The sequence below is a fragment of the Babylonia areolata genome, chromosome 4, assembly GCF_041734735.1.
Source record: "Babylonia areolata isolate BAREFJ2019XMU chromosome 4, ASM4173473v1, whole genome shotgun sequence".
NCBI lineage: Eukaryota > Metazoa > Mollusca > Gastropoda > Neogastropoda > Buccinidae > Babylonia > Babylonia areolata.
This window is the reverse complement of record NC_134879.1, coordinates 21,006,213-21,024,801: the sequence shown is the minus strand read 5'-3', so window position 1 is coordinate 21,024,801 and position 18,589 is coordinate 21,006,213. Positions and strand designations below refer to the sequence as shown.

Sequence of the window (18,589 nt, the reverse complement as noted above, 5' to 3'; positions counted from 1 at the left end):
ATTTCCCTTGTGAATATATCGTTCAAGCGACTTGTGAGGGCAGTTGGACGAGCAGACAAGAACACTGGTGTACATTGAGAGAAAAGTTTTCAGAGATAAAAGCATCGTAACCAAGTAAGCATTTAAATTATTCCTTTCTTTTCCATATTTGGACCTGTATGCTCATGAGTTCATCCAACAGGGGATGATACCAGCAGTCGAAATGCATGTCGATTCTTGAGAAACTTTAAAGCACCGTTTCTCAGCCTCAGCTGTACAAGAGCAACAAAGGATATCAAATCGAACTTTTTCTAGGGTCTATGTACCAGTTAGGTAGAAGCAGGCAGAGGTAAATAGACTCGTTTCTCCGCATAGGTGGATAGTAGTTTGCACAGGACAGGATTCGGACTCCAAGCCGGAGTCTGCACTGTGGGTCACGTTAAAGTATGTGCAGTGAAAGGTCAATTTCTAAAAACGGGAAACATAAACGAATAAGTTAACCACATGTCAGTCGACCCACACATACGTGGTTTGCAAAAAAAATTTATTGTCTAAAGTAACCAGGGATGCGTTTTACAAATGAATATTTAACTGAGAAGATTTTGTTATCAAAGTTCATTATGGTTTTACATCAGGCAGATCTTATGTAATAACAGTATTTTAGTACAGTTTAAGACTGGGTGATACTGCAATGGTAACACCAACTGGCATAGTTTGCTATGATTTGAGAAAGTGATTTTTTTTTAAAGTTACACATGATTATGAATTTACTTCCTTAATATTATAAGTTGAAAGAAAAAAATATGGCATCAACGATACCCCCTGCCCAACTTACACAAGATTTTAGCTGCAGAGATGAAAAATCAGGATCTCAAGGTAACCAGTGATGATCCATGCTTTAATGCTAGAGTAAAAATGCTTGGTTATATTTGCTGATGGTAGTAAGTCAAGCTTGCTATGAAATTATGAATATTGTTGAATACTGTTTACTAATGACTCTTGTCTTGAAGCATGGAATTGCACTTTGGTCTCTGTATCTGGGGGGAAAAAAGAGGGGGGGGGGGGGGGGGGAAGTTAACTCGTAGTGTTAAAAAGATTTATAAAACTGTAAACAACTTGTGCTACAGGAATGAATAATTTTAGTCATGAAGAAAAAAATAAACATGCTAGGTGACACTTCAGTTCCCCTCTGCCCCAACACAGTCTCAGGTGGAAATAGCTCTAGCAATAGTTGCATTCAGGAATGTCATGGAATAACTCTCAGTTATGAAATTTCGAAAATTGTTAGTCGTTCATAATGTAGTTGCACCATCTGTCCAGTTTGTAAGCACCTATTATAAAAAAAAATTCTGCATTGACAAGAACTTATAAGGTGTATGAAAGTTCTTTCTCCACTTATACAGTCTCTTTCATCTGCTGCAACACGTGACCCTTGAAGAAGTGTATATCATGCGGGAAACATTTGTCACAGCTTTTGATTTTATCCAGCAGACAGTTTATCCAACTTGTATTCTTCTTATGTTCAGTCCAACATAGTGTTGTAAAAGGCCCATTTTCTTTGTATTACTGGATATTCAAATGGAGTATGTGATATATAACTTATAAGTGGTATTGCTAGGCTAAAATCCAAATGCCCAATGTGTGCAGATAGGGCAAAATTTATATAATGAGAAGGCATGATAACAGGCTGTCAAAGAGCAGATGGTGCAAAGTTTATATAGTGTGAAGGCTTGATAACAGGCTTTCAAAGAGATTGTTTCATTTTATTTCTTGTATTTGACAGGGTAAGAAAACATGCTTTCTATGCAAATTAATACTGTTGTTTGATTTATTTGTGTCTGACATATATTTTTTTACATTTTTTTTCCTCCTTGTACACAAGGTTATATTTCACTTCAATTTGACATTTCACAAGATCAGTGTGATTCAACATTTACAAAGCAAACATTTAGTCCATCAGTATCAATGAACATCTTAAAAAAATCAACTTGTTAAGATACAAGGGTTATTTTTTGACAGTGAGAAAATTTAAACCAAAACAAACCAACAAAAAATCATCTGTCTTAAGATCATGTGTTGTGCTTGAAGATGAACAAATAAATAAATGAATAGATAGGTGATGGGCAATTACATATTTATTTGAATAAATGGACAGATCCATACCCAAATAATAAGAAGAAGAAAAATAAAGAACAAGAAGGAATGAAAAAGTGAAAGTGATGCCAAATGTCACATCATGGCATGTATTTATGATGACAAAGCTTCAAGGAGCACAAACGTTTTTTGATATCATTTTGGTGAAAATGATTAATGTACAGTAGTAATTGAACAATAGACTTTGCAGACTTGAGAATAAATTGAAAGTCTTTTTTGGTGGTCTTTGTGTTTGTTTGTTTGTTTGTTTGTTTTTTCACTTAAAAAAAAAAAAGTTCATCATATTTCAGTTGTTTTCAGGTTTCCTTAACACATGGATGATGTGAAAGAGAAGCAAAAGGCAGGAGTGGTGGGGACATAACCAGTGTTGGGCAAACTATTGCAAGTTCATTGTGAACTTGACAGCCTTGATTGCCTCCCTTGCTGACAACATGAAGAGCGTCCTGGATATGGGCGAGTCTTTATGAAAGAAAGTATTCAGGACCATTTGAGATCGAGATGGATGGAGAGAAGGCTTTCAAGTTAAGATTATACAAAATGGTATGAATTATGAATGTTTTTCTTGTTTTTTGTTTTTCTTGTATTTTTGTTGTTTTTTTTGTTTGCTTTTTTGTTTTGGTTGGGCGGTGGTGAGAGGAAGGGATGAAGAGCAGAAAACATTGAAAAGGAAAAAAAGGAGGACAAAGAAGTATGAAATTAGGTTACAAAGGGTGATTACATATAAAAGAAGAAAGCACACAGTTGCATGTTTGGTCATATACATGTGCACGCTCATGTTCACACGTGCACACACACACACACACACACACACAAACACATATGCATGCACACACATATGCACGCACACACTCACACACATAGTTTAGAACTCAAATTACCTTGACTGGCATCTAACATGTTGACTGGATGATTTGTCTTTTGTGGTGGACAATTTCTCACAAACAGATTTAAAAACCAATTGCAGTATAGCTTGGACAGGTGGATATACTTTATAATTTATTTTTTATGGATCTCACACTTTGATCTCAGACTCTGCCCAAAGAATGAAAACAAAAGGTAAAAAAAAAGAAATGATAAAGATAATAATAATAATGGATATTTACATAGCTTTCGATCCAGAAAACTGCTCTTGGTGCTTTACAAAACACGCAATGTACCCAGCAAATAATACACAGATAAACACAGTGCATGTTCATAAACCTGCATTCAAACATACACATATAAATTATGTATACATAACCACTCCCCCCCCCCTCCCCGCCATGGGGAAATGGGGAGGTATGGGGTAGAGCAGATGCCTGACTATGCTTCGACCCAATGCATTGGACAGATGTTGAGATCATTCCAAATAATGCATGAAAAACAAAAAGTGGTAATCTTTTCCCCTTGAATATATGTATTTTTATGTCATTTAGTACGTTTGGTGGTTTGTGTTCATGTAATTGTATAACATATGTTGTTTTTTGTTGTTTTTTCAGCCTGAGGAAGAGATACCCTGGGAGTACAATAAGCGTCGTGAAATGCAGGTTGAGATTGTGCCTTCTTCCCCCCCACCCCACCCTTCTCTCTCTCCCACTCTTTCTCTCTCTCTCTTTCTCTCTTTCACTTTCCCTTTCTTTCATCCTCTTCTCTCTTTCCATCCTACACATGCAGTGACACACAGGTACACATTTATATGCAAATAAGATCACATCTGATCTGGTTGACTTAGCTCTCTGAATTTAATGACTTTAGTGACATCATTATCTTCAGAATTTCCCAGGTGCTCTGATACACCTGTTTGAATCTGTGTGAGGACAAGAAACTAGTAATATTTTGTAGATCTTCCCCCTCAGCTCTGACTGTGAAGAGTCATTTGGGTGCCGCACAGAAGTGTTCAGCAGATTCCTTCAGGTCTCTTGGTTGTGTGTCTAGAGTCTCTGCAGATGGTTTTCTTGTCCATTCTACAGTGTTGTCGGTCCATTGTTGTTGTTTTTTCTGTCTTTCCCTCTTTCTCCCTCCCTCAACAGTTCCTTGTTAGGATTGTGTTTGCAATGCCATTGGATCTTGTCATGTGGAATGTAGATGTAACATATGAACCTGCAGTTTGTCAGAGGAGTTGTGTGCAGTACCTGCAGCATTTTGTGCAAAACCTGGAATGTTTTTAAAGTTTTGTTATGTGGAATACTTGCAATGTTTTGTGCACCACACGCTCTGTTTTTGCGTTTTGTTATGGGGAATACTTGCTACGTTTTGTGCAGTATGTGCAACATTTTACATTTTATGTGGAATCCCTGCCGTGTTTTGTGCAATGCCTGCAACTTTGAACATTTTGTTATATGGTATACTTAAAATGTTTGTGTAATACCTGCAACATTTAACATTTTGTTATGTGGAATACTTGCAGTGTTTTTGTGGAATGCCTGCAACATGTTACCTTTCATAGAATACCTGAAACTTCTGTATTTTCCCCTGTGCAGGAAATAATTCCAGGCCTGTTCCTGGGTCCCTATTCTGCTGCTTGCAAATCAGAGGTAAGCGGTCAGCGTAAGTTGCACATTTACACATTGACAGTGTTTAGCGAGTTCCAGTTTCAGTTTCTCAAGGAGGAGGCACTGCATTTGGACAAATCCATATATTGACACCACATCCACCAGGCAGATGCCTGACCAGCGGCATAACCCAACATGATTATTTGGGTCTTGAGTGCATGCATATATATTCGTGTACCTTAAAAAAGAATAATAATAAAAGCAGCAATAGCTGCCTGACTTTTACATAAACCCAATGCGCCTATCAGGTCTTGAGGGTCCGTTAGAAAAATAAAATGAAATAATGAGAAAATAACTGAATAAGTAGTGACATTAAAATATAGTGAAGGAAGGGATACATTAATCCAGTATATATGAATGCAAACATGATATTCAACAAACTGAATGCTGAGTTTGCATAAGTATAATTTTGTGTATGCATTGAAGGATGCAGGTGTGTTGAATGGTATGCTTGCAGTTCATGTGTAATTTTTGTACATGTTGGTCTGATTTTTATTTATGTGTATTTTTTTTATGTATATTTTCCTTGTGTATTTATTTATGTGTATTTTTTTTATGTATATTTTCCTTGTGTATTTATTTATGTGTATTTTTCTTCTGTATTTGTATCTCTTTTTTTTTCTTATGTTTGCATCCAACGAATGAATCAAATTTTTATTTTATTTTATTTTATTTTTTTTTTTTTATATGTGATTAAAAAAAAAGAATAGTAAAAATGTTTTTGAAAAAGATTAAAAAAGCATGAAATCCCTGAATCATAGTATGTCCTTTAAAAAAAAAAAAATGCATGCTGCTTTTGTGGTGGTTTTTTTTTTTTTTTTTTCCTTCTCAGTGCCTTTCTTTCTTTCTCGTGCTTGTATCTGGAAAAACTGAATCAAAATGTTTGCAAAAATAATGACACCAAATAAAAAGCTCGAAACCCTCAAATAATATGTCAAGCAGAAAGACCAGTCAGGGGAAATCGCAATGATGCAGATGCAGATGGTTAAAAAAAAAAACCCCAGTGAAATCCCCAAATCAGAGTGTGTCAAAGTAGAAAGACCTGTTGGGAAAAATGCAATGGTGCACATGGTGAAAAGATGCAACACTCTTCGGATGTTGAAGTGCTTCCCCATGTTTGGGAGGACAATAGGGGTGTGGACGGAGGGAGGGAGAGCATGCATCCTGTGGTTATATGAAATGGACTGCCCTGCAAAACAATCGACAAATAAATGAATAGTTATGAATACTTCAAAGAAGTGTTCTGTCTGCATTTTGTTTGTTTTTTTTTTTTCTTTTGTTGTTTTTTGTGTTTGTTTATACAACAACAACAACAACCAATTTATCTTTTTTTATTATTATTGTAATCTGAAAACATTAGAACTTATTCACTTATTGATTTATTAACATTGGCATATTTAATGTGCCTGAAAATATGATTTTAATATTTCATATGATATTAATGGTTATTGTGAAATATCCTGCATTGAGAGAATGGAACCTTTAAATGAATGTGTCTTTCACGATATGTGTGTGTTGAAGAGAGAAAAAGAGAGGAACTAACCCATTTCTTCTCCTTTTCGTTGTGACACATTTCCATTTGGACAATGAAAGCTGTTTCCTGTATCTTGTATCAAAACCGTGTTAGGAAGTGAAAGTATGTGATGGGGGCAAACAGTGCAGTGTTAATTTGTTGAGGCAGCTGGGCTCCCTGACATCAGCGGGCATCACACACATCGTCTGTGTTCGGCAGCGCATGCTCACCAGCCTCGTCAAACCCAACTTCCCTGAGGTTTTCACGTACGTACCATTAATGGCAGCATGCTGCTGTTCTTTCAAATTGTATTTACTGATCGAATATCTGTCAGCATATATACAGACAGAGGAGTGGAGGGCATCGTCGCAGGGTATGACAGGCCACAGACTCTTAGACAATTTTTTTGTATTTTAATGGTGATTGAGTATTAGGATAATGACGATACTGTGATGGAGGTCTCTTATAGGTGTGGCACTGCTTGACAAGGCGGTACCTTATGCCTCCTTCCATAGTAATTACAGGTTTGTTTCAGTGTCAACCAGGCCCAGATACAGGCACCTGCAGTGTTGGTCAGGAAATTTGAGACACGCTCCTTAATGCACATGAAGTGGATTATCCTTGACTGTGAGGTCCCAGTCTTAACATTCAAACCCATAGCACATTTAACTTTGTGAAGGAGCCAGCCACGGGCCGAAACCTTTCCCCCCCCAAACCCTTCACCTCTCTTGGGCCTTGAACCTGCATTCTCCCATTTAACTACACATACTGAACTGTGACCCACTAGTGCAGACTCCGGCAGGGGGTCTGATTCCTGTTCTGTGCAAACTACTACCCACCTACGCAGAGAAAACGAAAGTAGCTACAGCCGATAACCTCCCGAAGTAGGTTGCCTCCCCTTTGCATCCCTGACTAGCGCCCTCTTTTTCCGGCAGCCATCTTGACACCTGCTCCTGTGCCCTGCATACAGCTAAGTTTTTTCGTTCCCATTTGTCAGTACGTAACGCTACTTGCTTTGCCGTGGTGGTTGGTATGACATCAGATATGAGCTTTGCTGTGAGTCTTCAATGTTTTGTTTTATGCTTATTTATGTGGGTTTTTTTAAGTGAAAATATGGAAGTGTGAAAATGGTTTTATGAATAGAAAACAATCAGGAAATGGTCATGGAATAGTTTGTATCAAAGCATTGATTTACCTGTTCACTACACTGCTTGTGGCTTTGACAATTACAAACATCAAATGTGATAAGTGTTTAGAAGTAATCACTATGGTTTAAGTGAAATTCCACAGACCCAAAAAAACTGATGTGAAACTGGCATTCGAACTTCACACTGAAAGAAAAACTTTTTAACAACCATTTTTTATTTTATGTTAACTCATGGACTCGAATTTCACAGGAATTTCATAAAAACTTCACTGCAAACCTTTTTTTTTTTTTTTTTCTTTTTTTGCAACAGGGAGCAGTTTTTAACTGCATGCACATTTTGCCAAACCCAGCTTCAGAATGTTGTTTACCCAAATTTGATGCGTCGTCTTTGCTTCACATTTCTTCCTCCTTGGCAGCTTCGACTGCATTCAAAATTATCTAACTTTTTACACAGATTGCGTTGGGGTGGGGGGGGGGGGGTGTCTTTGGAATTTCACCTTTAGTGTGGTGTGTGCTGTTACCTGTGTTTTGACTTCCAGGTACCTTGTGCTGGACATTGAAGACAATGAAGTGCAGAACATTATGCAATACTTTCCAAAGGTCAGTTACACACATTTGTTGTGTTTTTAACCCAAACCATGGTCTTTAATGGGTAAAAAAACCAAACTGTTAGAACTGCACAAATCTGATGTCTAATTTATTAAGAATCAGTTTAGTACTGATCAGTTCTCTTTTTAGTGATCAGCATGAATGGGGACATGACAAAGCAGTATGAAATAGAAATTTATTTTCTTTACTATTTATACTATACACTGCACATTATTTGTTCAAGAAATAGTATTGTTTTGCATTTGGTGTACTAACATTTGGAAGGTGTATCAAACAATTTAATCAGGGGTGTTTTTGTGTTACCATAGTGTTACTTTTGCAAATTTTAGGTAGCTACCAGTAGTTGCTTTTTTTAGATGTTTCTGGAGAGAACATTGATTTCTATGTTTTCTTTCTCTAAATATTTGCTTGTGGAATTTAAACAGGTCAGTTTTCAAGTTGACAGGGTAGTCTAACACTAGTATAATCAAAAGCAGCTGAAGGATATTGTTAGACTGATGATTCATTTGGAGGTAACTTCATGTATTGTCTTCCCAAGATCTCCCTTTTTACCATACTATTTCAGGTGGGCATTCTGTTGATAAATGGCTCTGTAAAGCACTGAGAGCTTGGTCTTTGATCAAAGAAATGCACTACACAAGTATCAGTAATGATGATAATGACAATAATAACAGTAATAGTGATGATGATGATGGTGATGACAAAACCCTGTCCCAGGTGAATGACTTCATTTTGACCTGTCTGAAGGCGGGAGGAAAGTGTCTGGTGCATGGAACGACTGGATGCTCCAGAAGGTATTCTTGTCCTACACACACACACACACACACACACACACACACACACACACACACAAAGAATATATGTTAGATGAACCTCACATGATGTAATAGAGCTTTATTTCTTAGAGCTGTCTTTGATTTGTGAAGGTAGTGTGGATGACTGAGGAATGGGGCGACATACACATCTGCTCTCTGCCCCCTACCCTTCTTCCATCCTCCTCAGTAACAGACCATCTGAGCAAAACATGAGAATCATAATCACAGGAACTGATGTCTGTAAAATAAAATCAGAAAGGACCAGCTGCCTTGGTGAAGAGGTTAGCATTGCAGATTGATGAATGGGAGGACATAGATTTGATCCCTATTAGAGGTTTATGTGGTAAGTGGCTGGCTCCTACCCAGAGTTGTGTGTGCTATGGACTGATTTGGGAAGAGAGGGACCTCACAAGGTCATCCACTTCACAGATCCGTCTTTGGAAGTGTTTCTCGAATTTCCTTACCAACACTGCAGGTGTCTGCATCTCAGCCTGGTTGATGTTGTGCTGAGATAGCCGAGCAGTCCGAAATCTAAATGGACCTCCACAGGAGCTTGTTCATCAACATTCATGATTGAAACATAGACCAAAACAAACAAACAAACCAGCAAAAAAAAAACAACAAAAAAGAGAGAGAGAAAAAAAAAGAAAGGTTTGAGATAACCACATGCAAGGGCCACATCCCAGTGCCTAATGCATTGGCTGCAGCTTTTTACAGCTGCACCTGTGACAGAAGGCTAGGCTGTGCCTGTGCATGTGAGAATCCAGAACCCAGTCAACCAACCTGCATAAAAAGAAAATACTGAAGCGAAGGCAGTGTGGGTCCAGGATCGCTCTTCAGACCAAGTCAGAATCAGGTTCCAGTAATTATTTGCTCCTTACCTTATATCTAGATGTGTATTTTGCATTCCATTACCTTATCTCTTCTCTCTCTCTCTCTCTCTCTCTCTCTCTCTCTCTATATATATATATATATATAAGGTGATGGAATGAAAAATACAATGCACAAATTCCATATGAAATATTTGATTTAATAACCACACGTAACAAAGGCGTGCATTAGGTACCGGCAACCTATTTAAAAAAAAAAAAAAAAAAAAAAAAAATTCTGTTAAAACATTAAAACAAGCTCAGATTAAAACTTTAAATCAAAACAAACATCCCACCACAAAACTTATGTTACTATGTGTATTAGAACCAAAGTTACAGCCAATTGAAGTTCATTGAAATTGAGCCTTTTTGCATGTCATTTTGAGCTTTTGGACAAATCTCAAATTTTACAGCATCACTGCATGTATACAAAACAACAGAGACAGCTAAAAATGAAGGAAAAATGATATTTTGTTTATGTAAAGATGCCTTTTTTTCCAGCTATATTACTTGATCATTTTATTGATATTGAGCAATAAAGTCTTTTTTTTTTTTTTGCAAATTCTCACACGGCAAAATTTATCAAAATAGCAACAGGCGCAGTTTCTTCATTATCAAGCTATTTTTATGGAACAAAGTGATTTGTATTCAGCTGAGCAAGGCCTTTAAAATGGGTACAGCAATAACGCAATTTGAAGATTTTTTTTTTAAAGATCTGTTGCATATGATCTGTAAAATTCAACAATAAATTCCTTTTTTTTTTTTTTAATTATCTGGACAGACACATATGCACATATACACATTACTTGTCTCTTTCTCTCTGATAGACACACACATTACCATGACTTTTGAATTAAAAGTCACATTCAGCAAAAAAAAATTTCTTTTCTTTATTTTTTTAATTAAAAAAAAAATCATGTTATCAAGTTGCACAAATGATGATGTTCTAGAAAAATGGGAAAAAAAGTGTAATAATTTGTGTTTGGTAAATAAAAGTGAAACCACTGTCATAAAATATATCTGCTGATTAATCTCATTTCAACGAACAGCAACTTAACATACTTATCATTAATGATTTAACTCCATCATGAAAATAAGAAAAAATGATCGTTGCTTCAGTTGAGAGTCGAAACGAGGTACAGCAGTATGGGGTATTCCCAATGATTGAGCACTTTCATGCACTTATTAAGAAAAATATCCCCTTTTAAATGTTTATAGATGATACAATCAACAGTGTGATAGTAAAATCAAACGGACTCAAAAGGTTTCAGAACTGATCAAGATTGTTGTTGAAGTTTGGCTCAGCTGCGACTGCCATTTTGGCATCTGAATGATGCATAGCCGCTCTTTTGACTCGGAGTTTGTCTGCACCAGTAAAACCATGCGGTAGTTTTGTATACCTTTCGAAAGGAAATTAAAAGAGCTTCCCTTTAATATCTGTAATTACTATTGTTTTTATTACCAATTTTGATAATGTTAGGTTTAAAGTCGAACGAAAATCGTTTCTTACGCACTATATTTGCAGTATGCAGTTTTGCAAGGCGAACTAATATTCACTGGAAAGATTAGGTTCAGACAAACACAGCTGTGCTAAAAATAGCACTGTAGATCAAATGGGACAGGCAAGCCAAGTGAAGAAAAGAGAGATGTGAAAACCAGTTGACACGATCTGTGTCGGAGCGGTCGGCCACGGCGTGCAAGAAGCCTTCGACTACCCCTGATTTTTACTCTTTTATTCAACAAAGATAGAATACAGATGAAAAACAAAAACATCATTGGAAAGAGGAGAAAGTGAGCTTTATTTCAATATAAAACATGTCTTTATTTCTTAATCATCACTCAAGTTACAGGCTTGGGGAAAATGGGCAAAATCGACATTTCTTTAGTCTTCGCTTCAGTTTTACATGTGAGGTTGCCGGTACCTTCATGCATTGATACACACACGCACACACACACACACACACACAGACACAGACACACACACACACACACACAGATGAAGGGTAGTACACAAAATATATGAAAACAATAAAATAAAATACAAAATGTGTCTGTGTATGTCTATGTGTGTTTGTGTATGTATGCATGTTTGTGTATATGTATGTGTGTGTGTTGACAGTGCGACGCTGGTTCAGGCCTTCATCATGAGGCACTTTGATCGGTCCTGCAGTGATGTGTCTGAGTACATTCAGAAGCGCCGCTTTTGTATTTGTCCCAACATGAACTTTACTCGACAGTTGGAGGTGAGCGTGCTGCCTTCCGTGTGTGTGTGTGTGTCCCGATTTAAACACTTTTCTTTTTGTTTGTTTGTGTGTGTGTGTGTGTGTGTTTAGGCAGTCAAAGATAGAGCTCGTCTTCCATGTGTGTCAAAGTGGTGTGTTTTTTGTTGTTTTTTTAGACAGTTGGAGGAATGTTTTCTTTCCTTGTGTGTACTAATGTTAACTAAAAAAATAATTTAAAAAATTGTTCGTCTTTTTTTTTTTTAGACAGAGGTATGTTTGCATTCCTAGTTTGTTCTAGTATTAATTCTTTGTTTCTTTACTACTTGAAGACAGTTGGAGGTATGGCTGCCTTCCATGTGTGTCCAAATGTTAACATTTTTTTTTTTTTTTCATTCTTTAAAGACAATTGAAGGTATGTTTGCCTTCTCTGTGTGTGTCCCTTTTTGTTTTTGTTTTTTTAAAAACAGTTGGAGGGATTTTTGCTCTCCAAATGTGTTCCATTTTTACATTTTAAAGACAGCTATGTTTGCCTCATGTGTGTGTCCCATTGTTAACTATTTTTTGTCTCTCTTTTTTTTTTTTTATAGATGGGTAAATCTTGCCTTGTGTCCCAATGATAACTTTTTTTTCTTAACCCTTTGAGCCCTGACCACCGCTTTACCGGTGGTAGAGAAAAAAGACATAATGCCTAGCCACCGATTGAGCAGTGTGTAAACATTTGTGTCGTGTTTTGCTGTTGGTTGACTTATATTGAAGAGCCAATCAGAAAAACCGCAATATTCTGACGTCAACGAAGGTGGTACCAACATGGCCGCGCCTTTTCAATGTGTTTTGTGCATGTGCTTTGGATAAAAATGATCGATTTCAGTATAAGTCAACCAATAGCAAAAACAACACAAGTGTTTACGCACCGCTCAACTGGTGGCTAGGCATTATGTCATTTTTCTCTACCACCGGTAAAGCGGTGGTCAGGGCACTCTTTTTATATCTGCTGTGACAGATTAAATACCAATTATTTGCAAATTTTGGCTCAGGAGCTCAGGCAGAAGGGTTAAAATTGCTCCGGAACTCAGGGCTCAAAGGGTTAAGACAGTCGGAGGTAAAATTTCCGTGTGTGTCTCAGTGTTCATTTAGAAAAAAAGAAAGAAAAAAAAAAGAAAGAAAAAAACAGTTGCAAGTAAGCTTGCCATCTCTGTGTGTCCCAATGTTAACATTTTTAAAGATTTTATTATAATAGACATTTAGAAGTTGAGCTTGTATTTCCTGTGTGTCGCAGTGTTAACTATTTTTGTGTGTGAGGTTTTTTCCTTTATAGACAATTGTCATAGAGCTTGCCTTCCCTGTGTGTCCCAATGTTAACTTCTTTTATTCTTCTTTTCTTGTTTTTTTTTTCTTTCTTTTTTTATTAGACAGTTGGAGGTAAGCTTGCCTTTGTGTGTGTCCCTATGTTAAATTCAAAATATGTTTTAAGATAGTTGGAGATTCTCTGTGTGTTTGCTTTGTCATTGAAACCTTCCATTTGTCTTGCTTGTATGTCGATCAAAGTGGCCAGTGTTAATTTTTGTAACCACCTTTTTTCGCATATTCATGTAAATTGTTCACATTCTGGGCCCCTGTGCTGAGGACGTAGAGTACCATATAGATACCCAGTTTTATTACTGTTGATATTAGTAGTACTAGTATTATGGTTGATGCAGTGGCCAAATGGTTAGAGTGCTGGATTCTCACCTAAGTTTCCCGAGTTGGATCACCGGTTTCGGCATACCTGGTGGGTGAAGGGTGGAGATTTTGCCAGTGCCTGAACCTTTTTTGTGTGTATTCGCATGCAAAAGCTCAAATATGTATGTTGAAGATCCTGTAATCCATGTCAGTGTTCAATGGGCTATGGAAACAAGAAGATACCCAGGATGCACACCCCTGAAAACAGAGTATGGCTGCCTACATGGTGGGGTTAAAAAAAAAAAAAGGTCACACATGCAGTAAAAGCTCACTTGTACATACAACTGAAGGTGGGAGATGCAGCCCATGAACGAAGAAGATGATGATGATTATGGTGACTGGTGTGTGTGTGTGTGTGTGTGTGTGTGTGTGTGTGTGTGTGTGTGTGTGTGTGACTTTATGTGTGTTTCAGTGTGTGCTCATGTGCGGGTGCATACATGTTTGCTGAGTGTGGCCAATTTTTATTTTTTGTTATTTGCTATCATCTGCCTTCTACGTATCTGTCTCTTGACTATATTTTAATGTATTCCCACTTTTATTAAGTCTCATTATTTTGTTTCATTTTTATGTTAATGTTGTACACAAACCTAGGGTTGGCGCTCATTGCCACATCATGTATTGGGTTTATGTGAAGGTCAGGTATCTGCAGCTTTTTCTTTTTTTTATAAAACAGATGTGGTGTAGCATATATGAATCTGTCAGCAAGCTCTGACATCTCCTTGAAACTGAAGCTTGATATTTATTTATTTATAGTCTGTTCATCTAAGATGATGATATTAGAATTTTAGCTGAAGCTTGAAAAACGGATTTTTGCTTGCTGGATTACAATGAGGGGAGAAGATGATTATCATTATAGGCAGGTGATTAAATGCATGTGGTGTGTGTTCAAAGATGCCAACTGTTAGGATTTCACCATATTTTGTTGCTCGATCGCAGTTTGTTCTGACGTTATGCCAGCATCAGAAGTGTTCCAGCGAGGTCATTTTTGACTCCATAGCAAGGTCACACGCTTTGCTGTTGTCACATTACCCAGACACTCTAGACTTATTAATCACAAGGCCAGGGCAGTCACTACGAACTTTGGTCTCACGTGATGATGCTTAGCTAATCGTGCGCGTTTACATTGAAACAGCATTGAGTGGACCAATCCGCTTAATCATTTGCCTGAACAAGAGAGAATGTGGCTAAATCGAGTGTCTCGGTTAAACAGCATCTGTGCCCAGTGGATTAAGCTATGGAGTGTTTGTATGCCTTGTATATAAAGTGTGCAATTGCTGATGTGGCTGGGAGTCCAAGTGTTTCCACAAATTCAACATGTGCCTGCCAAATTTTCTGATTGTTCCTACAAGCACTTGACAGGGGTTGGCATCTGTGATTGTTATAGGCTGGTGACTGTCTGCATGGGGTGTGTGTTGCAGGACTACGCGCCCATCTGCAAGGCGTACCATACTACGCTGGCACCAGCGGATCAGCAGAGGGGGTCGGTGAAGAGGAAGTGGGAGGCGGAGTCCTCGTCAGACATGGACTGGAACAACGCATCCTGACACAGTGTGTCTGTCTGTTGGTCTGCTTGCTTGCTTGCTCGTTCACTTTGTTGGTTGGTTTGGGTGTGTAACGTTTCCTTGATTGTCAGTATGTTGTAGTTTGTAGTTTTTCCAATAACTATTATTATTGTGTGTGTGTGTGCATGTGTGTGTGTGTGTAAGTTGCTTGTTTCATTTGACAGTGATGGACTGTATGTGTGTGCATGTGTGTGTGTGTGTGTGTGTGTGTATTGCTTGTTTCGTTTGACAGTGTTGGACTGAAGTTATTATTCATTGTGTCAATATTGTTTTTGTATTTTCCACATCTCAAAAGGTGCAAAAGGATTAAATTTCTTTAAATCTTTGGATGAATCTTTTGTGTGTGTGTGTGCCCCAGAATTCTGGGCATTTTATTTGATATATTTCGATGTTGATGATGAATGATAATGGGGGGTGATGACAACTCTGGGGTTCCGTTTACATTTGGGACTACTTTACAGGGTTGCTCTCTCATAATAGACCCCCGCATCAACCATTCTAAGAGATACAGACACCTGTAGTGTTGGTCAGTAAGTCTGAGCAACACACTTGAAGACACATCTGTGAAGTGGATGACCCATGACTGTGAGGTCCCAATCTCCCCATTTGAGCCCATAGCACACTTGACTGGGTAGGAACCAGCCACGGGCTGAAAACCCCCTAACTCTTATGGGGATCAAATCCATGTCCTCCTAGTCATTACTCCTCAAGGCTGACCACTTCACCACCACAGCTGGTTTTTTGTTTACCATGTCCATGTTGCGTTGTTGACTTGTTTACATTTACTTGAGGGAGGGTGGAAATAAAAAAAAAAGGGTGTAAATATGTTCATACCAAGAATAACGTATGTATACATATGCAATTGGTACCACTTTGTTTTAATCGGTTAGGTGTTTTATAGCATGGCAAAGTGAATTGAATGGAAAAAAAACCCATGCTTTGTTGAAAAATAGGAAGTGGTAAACAGGTTCATGATACAACTAATTTGTACCACTTTGTTTTAATCGGTTAGGTGTTTTATAGCATGGCAAAGTGAATTGAATGAAAAAAAAACATGCTTTGTTGAAAAATAGTAAGTGGTAAACAGGTTCATGATACAAATAATTTGTACCACTTTGTTTTAATCGGTAAGGTGTTTTATAGTAAATGAAAAAAAAACATGCTTTGTTGAAAAATAGTAAGTGGTAAACAGGTTCATGATACAACTTCTGTGGTGGCATCTCTAACCCCCATTGGAAGTTTTATTCCCACAAAACAACATGATAATAATTAATGTAAAGCAGTGAGAGAGATGGATGCAGTACGGTAAGGATGACAGAAAGGTAAATTTGAACCAAGAAAAAAAAAAGAAAAAAAAAAAGAGTCTGACTTAGGATGAAGGATATACAAACTGAGGTTATGGGTCACTGATGAATTTTACAACAACGAAGGGCAGCAAATGACTTCAAGGACAATGACGACAACACTGACACTTGAACACTGATGACTGCAGACAGGTGATGATGACGGATGTTGGGTGTTGAAGGTGACTTGACTCTTCCTGGAGTAGAAGACCAGAAAAATGCAGGTCTGATTTGCCCACACATGCCTACCAAAAAAAAGAACAAATATATCATTGAGCTAACAAAAAAAAACGTGTGGCCTTTTTAGAGGGGGGAGCTGGGGGTTGGGGGAGACATGAGCAGTTGATTTCTTCAGATGTTTGCAACAGTAGCTTAGAGGCGCTTGTGCCAGCATTCTGTTGAAACTGGAAATTTAGAAAGGCTGCAAAATAATTTTGCAAACCGACATGGCTATGAAGAGGAATGCATGTGAGACCTACACTGACAAAACAGGTGTGAGGAAGAGGAAGCATGTGGAACACCACCAAAGGCAAAGTCACTGCCAGTGTCATCTTTAGCTGTGAGACAATCTCAGAGCTACAAGAATTAATGTTCCCTGATGAATAGTGATGTGGTTATATTGAAATTTTGGTTTGTTCTGGATTTTGGAGGCTGTAGCGGTGATATGATTCTGGGGAGGGCTGGTCTGTTTGCCAGTGCCAGTGGTGGAGCTGACTGCAACAGAGCACAAGACCTGGCTAAGTCGTCTTTTTTAGTCTGTGATGTCTTTACAAGTGCATTATCAGTGGCACCCTGTGTAAACGAAGGAGACAGAAGAGTAGTTTTTTTTTTTTTTTAAGTGCTGTGATGCCTGATGTATATTGTACTACAAGGATTGATTAATTAAACGTCTCATTCCTCTTACACTGGTTATTTTTTAGTTGTTGTTTTGTTTTCAATTCCCGCCCGCTACCCCATCCCCACCTTCTTTCTAAATCAGTTGCTGTGTGTGTGTATTTGCTGTGCAGGCATTTGATTATTTCTTGTTTCGTTCTCTGTGTGTGGGTGGCACTGTGAACGTACAACTTAAGTGTGGAAATTTTTACGCATCCTATATAAAACAAGTTCAGTTGTTCATTCATTGTTCTTTTTTTTTCTTTTTTTTTTGCAGTTTTTTTCCTCCTTTATTTGCTTTTTTTTTCCGGACTGAGCATTATGAGTATGGTTAGGCGGGCGATAGGCAACAACAGATGGAGCACTGTGGGATGTGAGTCTAGCTGAGAGAGAAGCCAACAAAGGATCAGCTTGGGGAGTGAGTGAGCCGTTACCTGAAGAAGCTTTGGGAGTGTGAAACGTAATTGCACGCATTGTTGGTGTCTGCCATAGAATTCAGCATGTCACTCATGGGGAGATGTGTGTAGAAAGCAGTCTGGATTTTATCAATGGTTGGACTATTTTGTCTTATGGTGTCTGTTGTTTTGAAGAATGTCAAGGAAGAAGTCTTAAGCAATCTTGATTTTATCAATGGTTGTACTATTTTTTTTCTTATGGTGTCTGTTGATTTGAAGAATGTCAAGGAAGAAGTCTTAATTGGTGAGGGACAAAAGTGTGTGCATGTGGTAAACTTTATTTAACATTGGCAGTTTATCAATACAAAGTGACACTCACACACATGGACAGTGGCCTGGTGGTAATGTACCATACTAGGAAGTGAGTGTCAACAGGTTCCAGCCCCATATACAAACCAGGATTTTTACACACCCCTCCACAAGACATTCAATGGTGGTCTGGGTGCTAATCATTCAGATGAGGCAACAGACTGAGGTCCTGTGTGCAACATGCACTTAGCACACATGAAAGAACATATTGCAACAAAGGGTTGTCCCTAGCAAAATTCTATAGAAAGATATACTTTGATAGTAAAACAAATCCACTTGCAGACAGAAAAAAGATGAAGAAAAAATATGGGTGGCACTGCACAGCAACAAGCTCTCCCCAGGGAGAGCAGCCTGAATTTCACCCAGAGAAATCTGTTGAGACAAAAATTAACACAACACGAATGCATGTGTGTGTGCGCGCGCACACACACACGCACACACACACACACCATTTCTTTAGTCTACCACCACTATGAAAAAAATGGAAGA

General features: G+C 38.0%; 1 protein-coding gene across 2 annotated transcripts; it reads left to right on the top strand.

The window, feature by feature from the left end:
* The first annotated feature begins 5 nt into the window (after window positions 1-5).
* Window positions 6-15,445, top strand: LOC143280946 (serine/threonine/tyrosine-interacting protein A-like). 2 transcript variants are annotated; one of them, XM_076585763.1, is made up of 9 exons: window positions 6-114; window positions 2,434-2,673; window positions 3,612-3,659; window positions 4,593-4,646; window positions 6,346-6,443; window positions 7,864-7,924; window positions 8,651-8,727; window positions 11,737-11,860; window positions 14,977-15,445. In XM_076585763.1, exons 2-9 carry the CDS (start codon window positions 2,632-2,634, stop codon window positions 15,100-15,102), a joined length of 630 nt encoding a protein of 209 aa, XP_076441878.1. In that variant the 5' UTR covers window positions 6-114; window positions 2,434-2,631; the 3' UTR covers window positions 15,103-15,445. The 2 variants fall into 2 exon arrangements, with proteins under 2 accessions (XP_076441878.1, XP_076441879.1); XM_076585764.1 differs by having other exon boundaries at window positions 21-114; window positions 2,424-2,673.
* The last annotated feature ends 3,144 nt before the right edge of the window (window positions 15,446-18,589 follow it).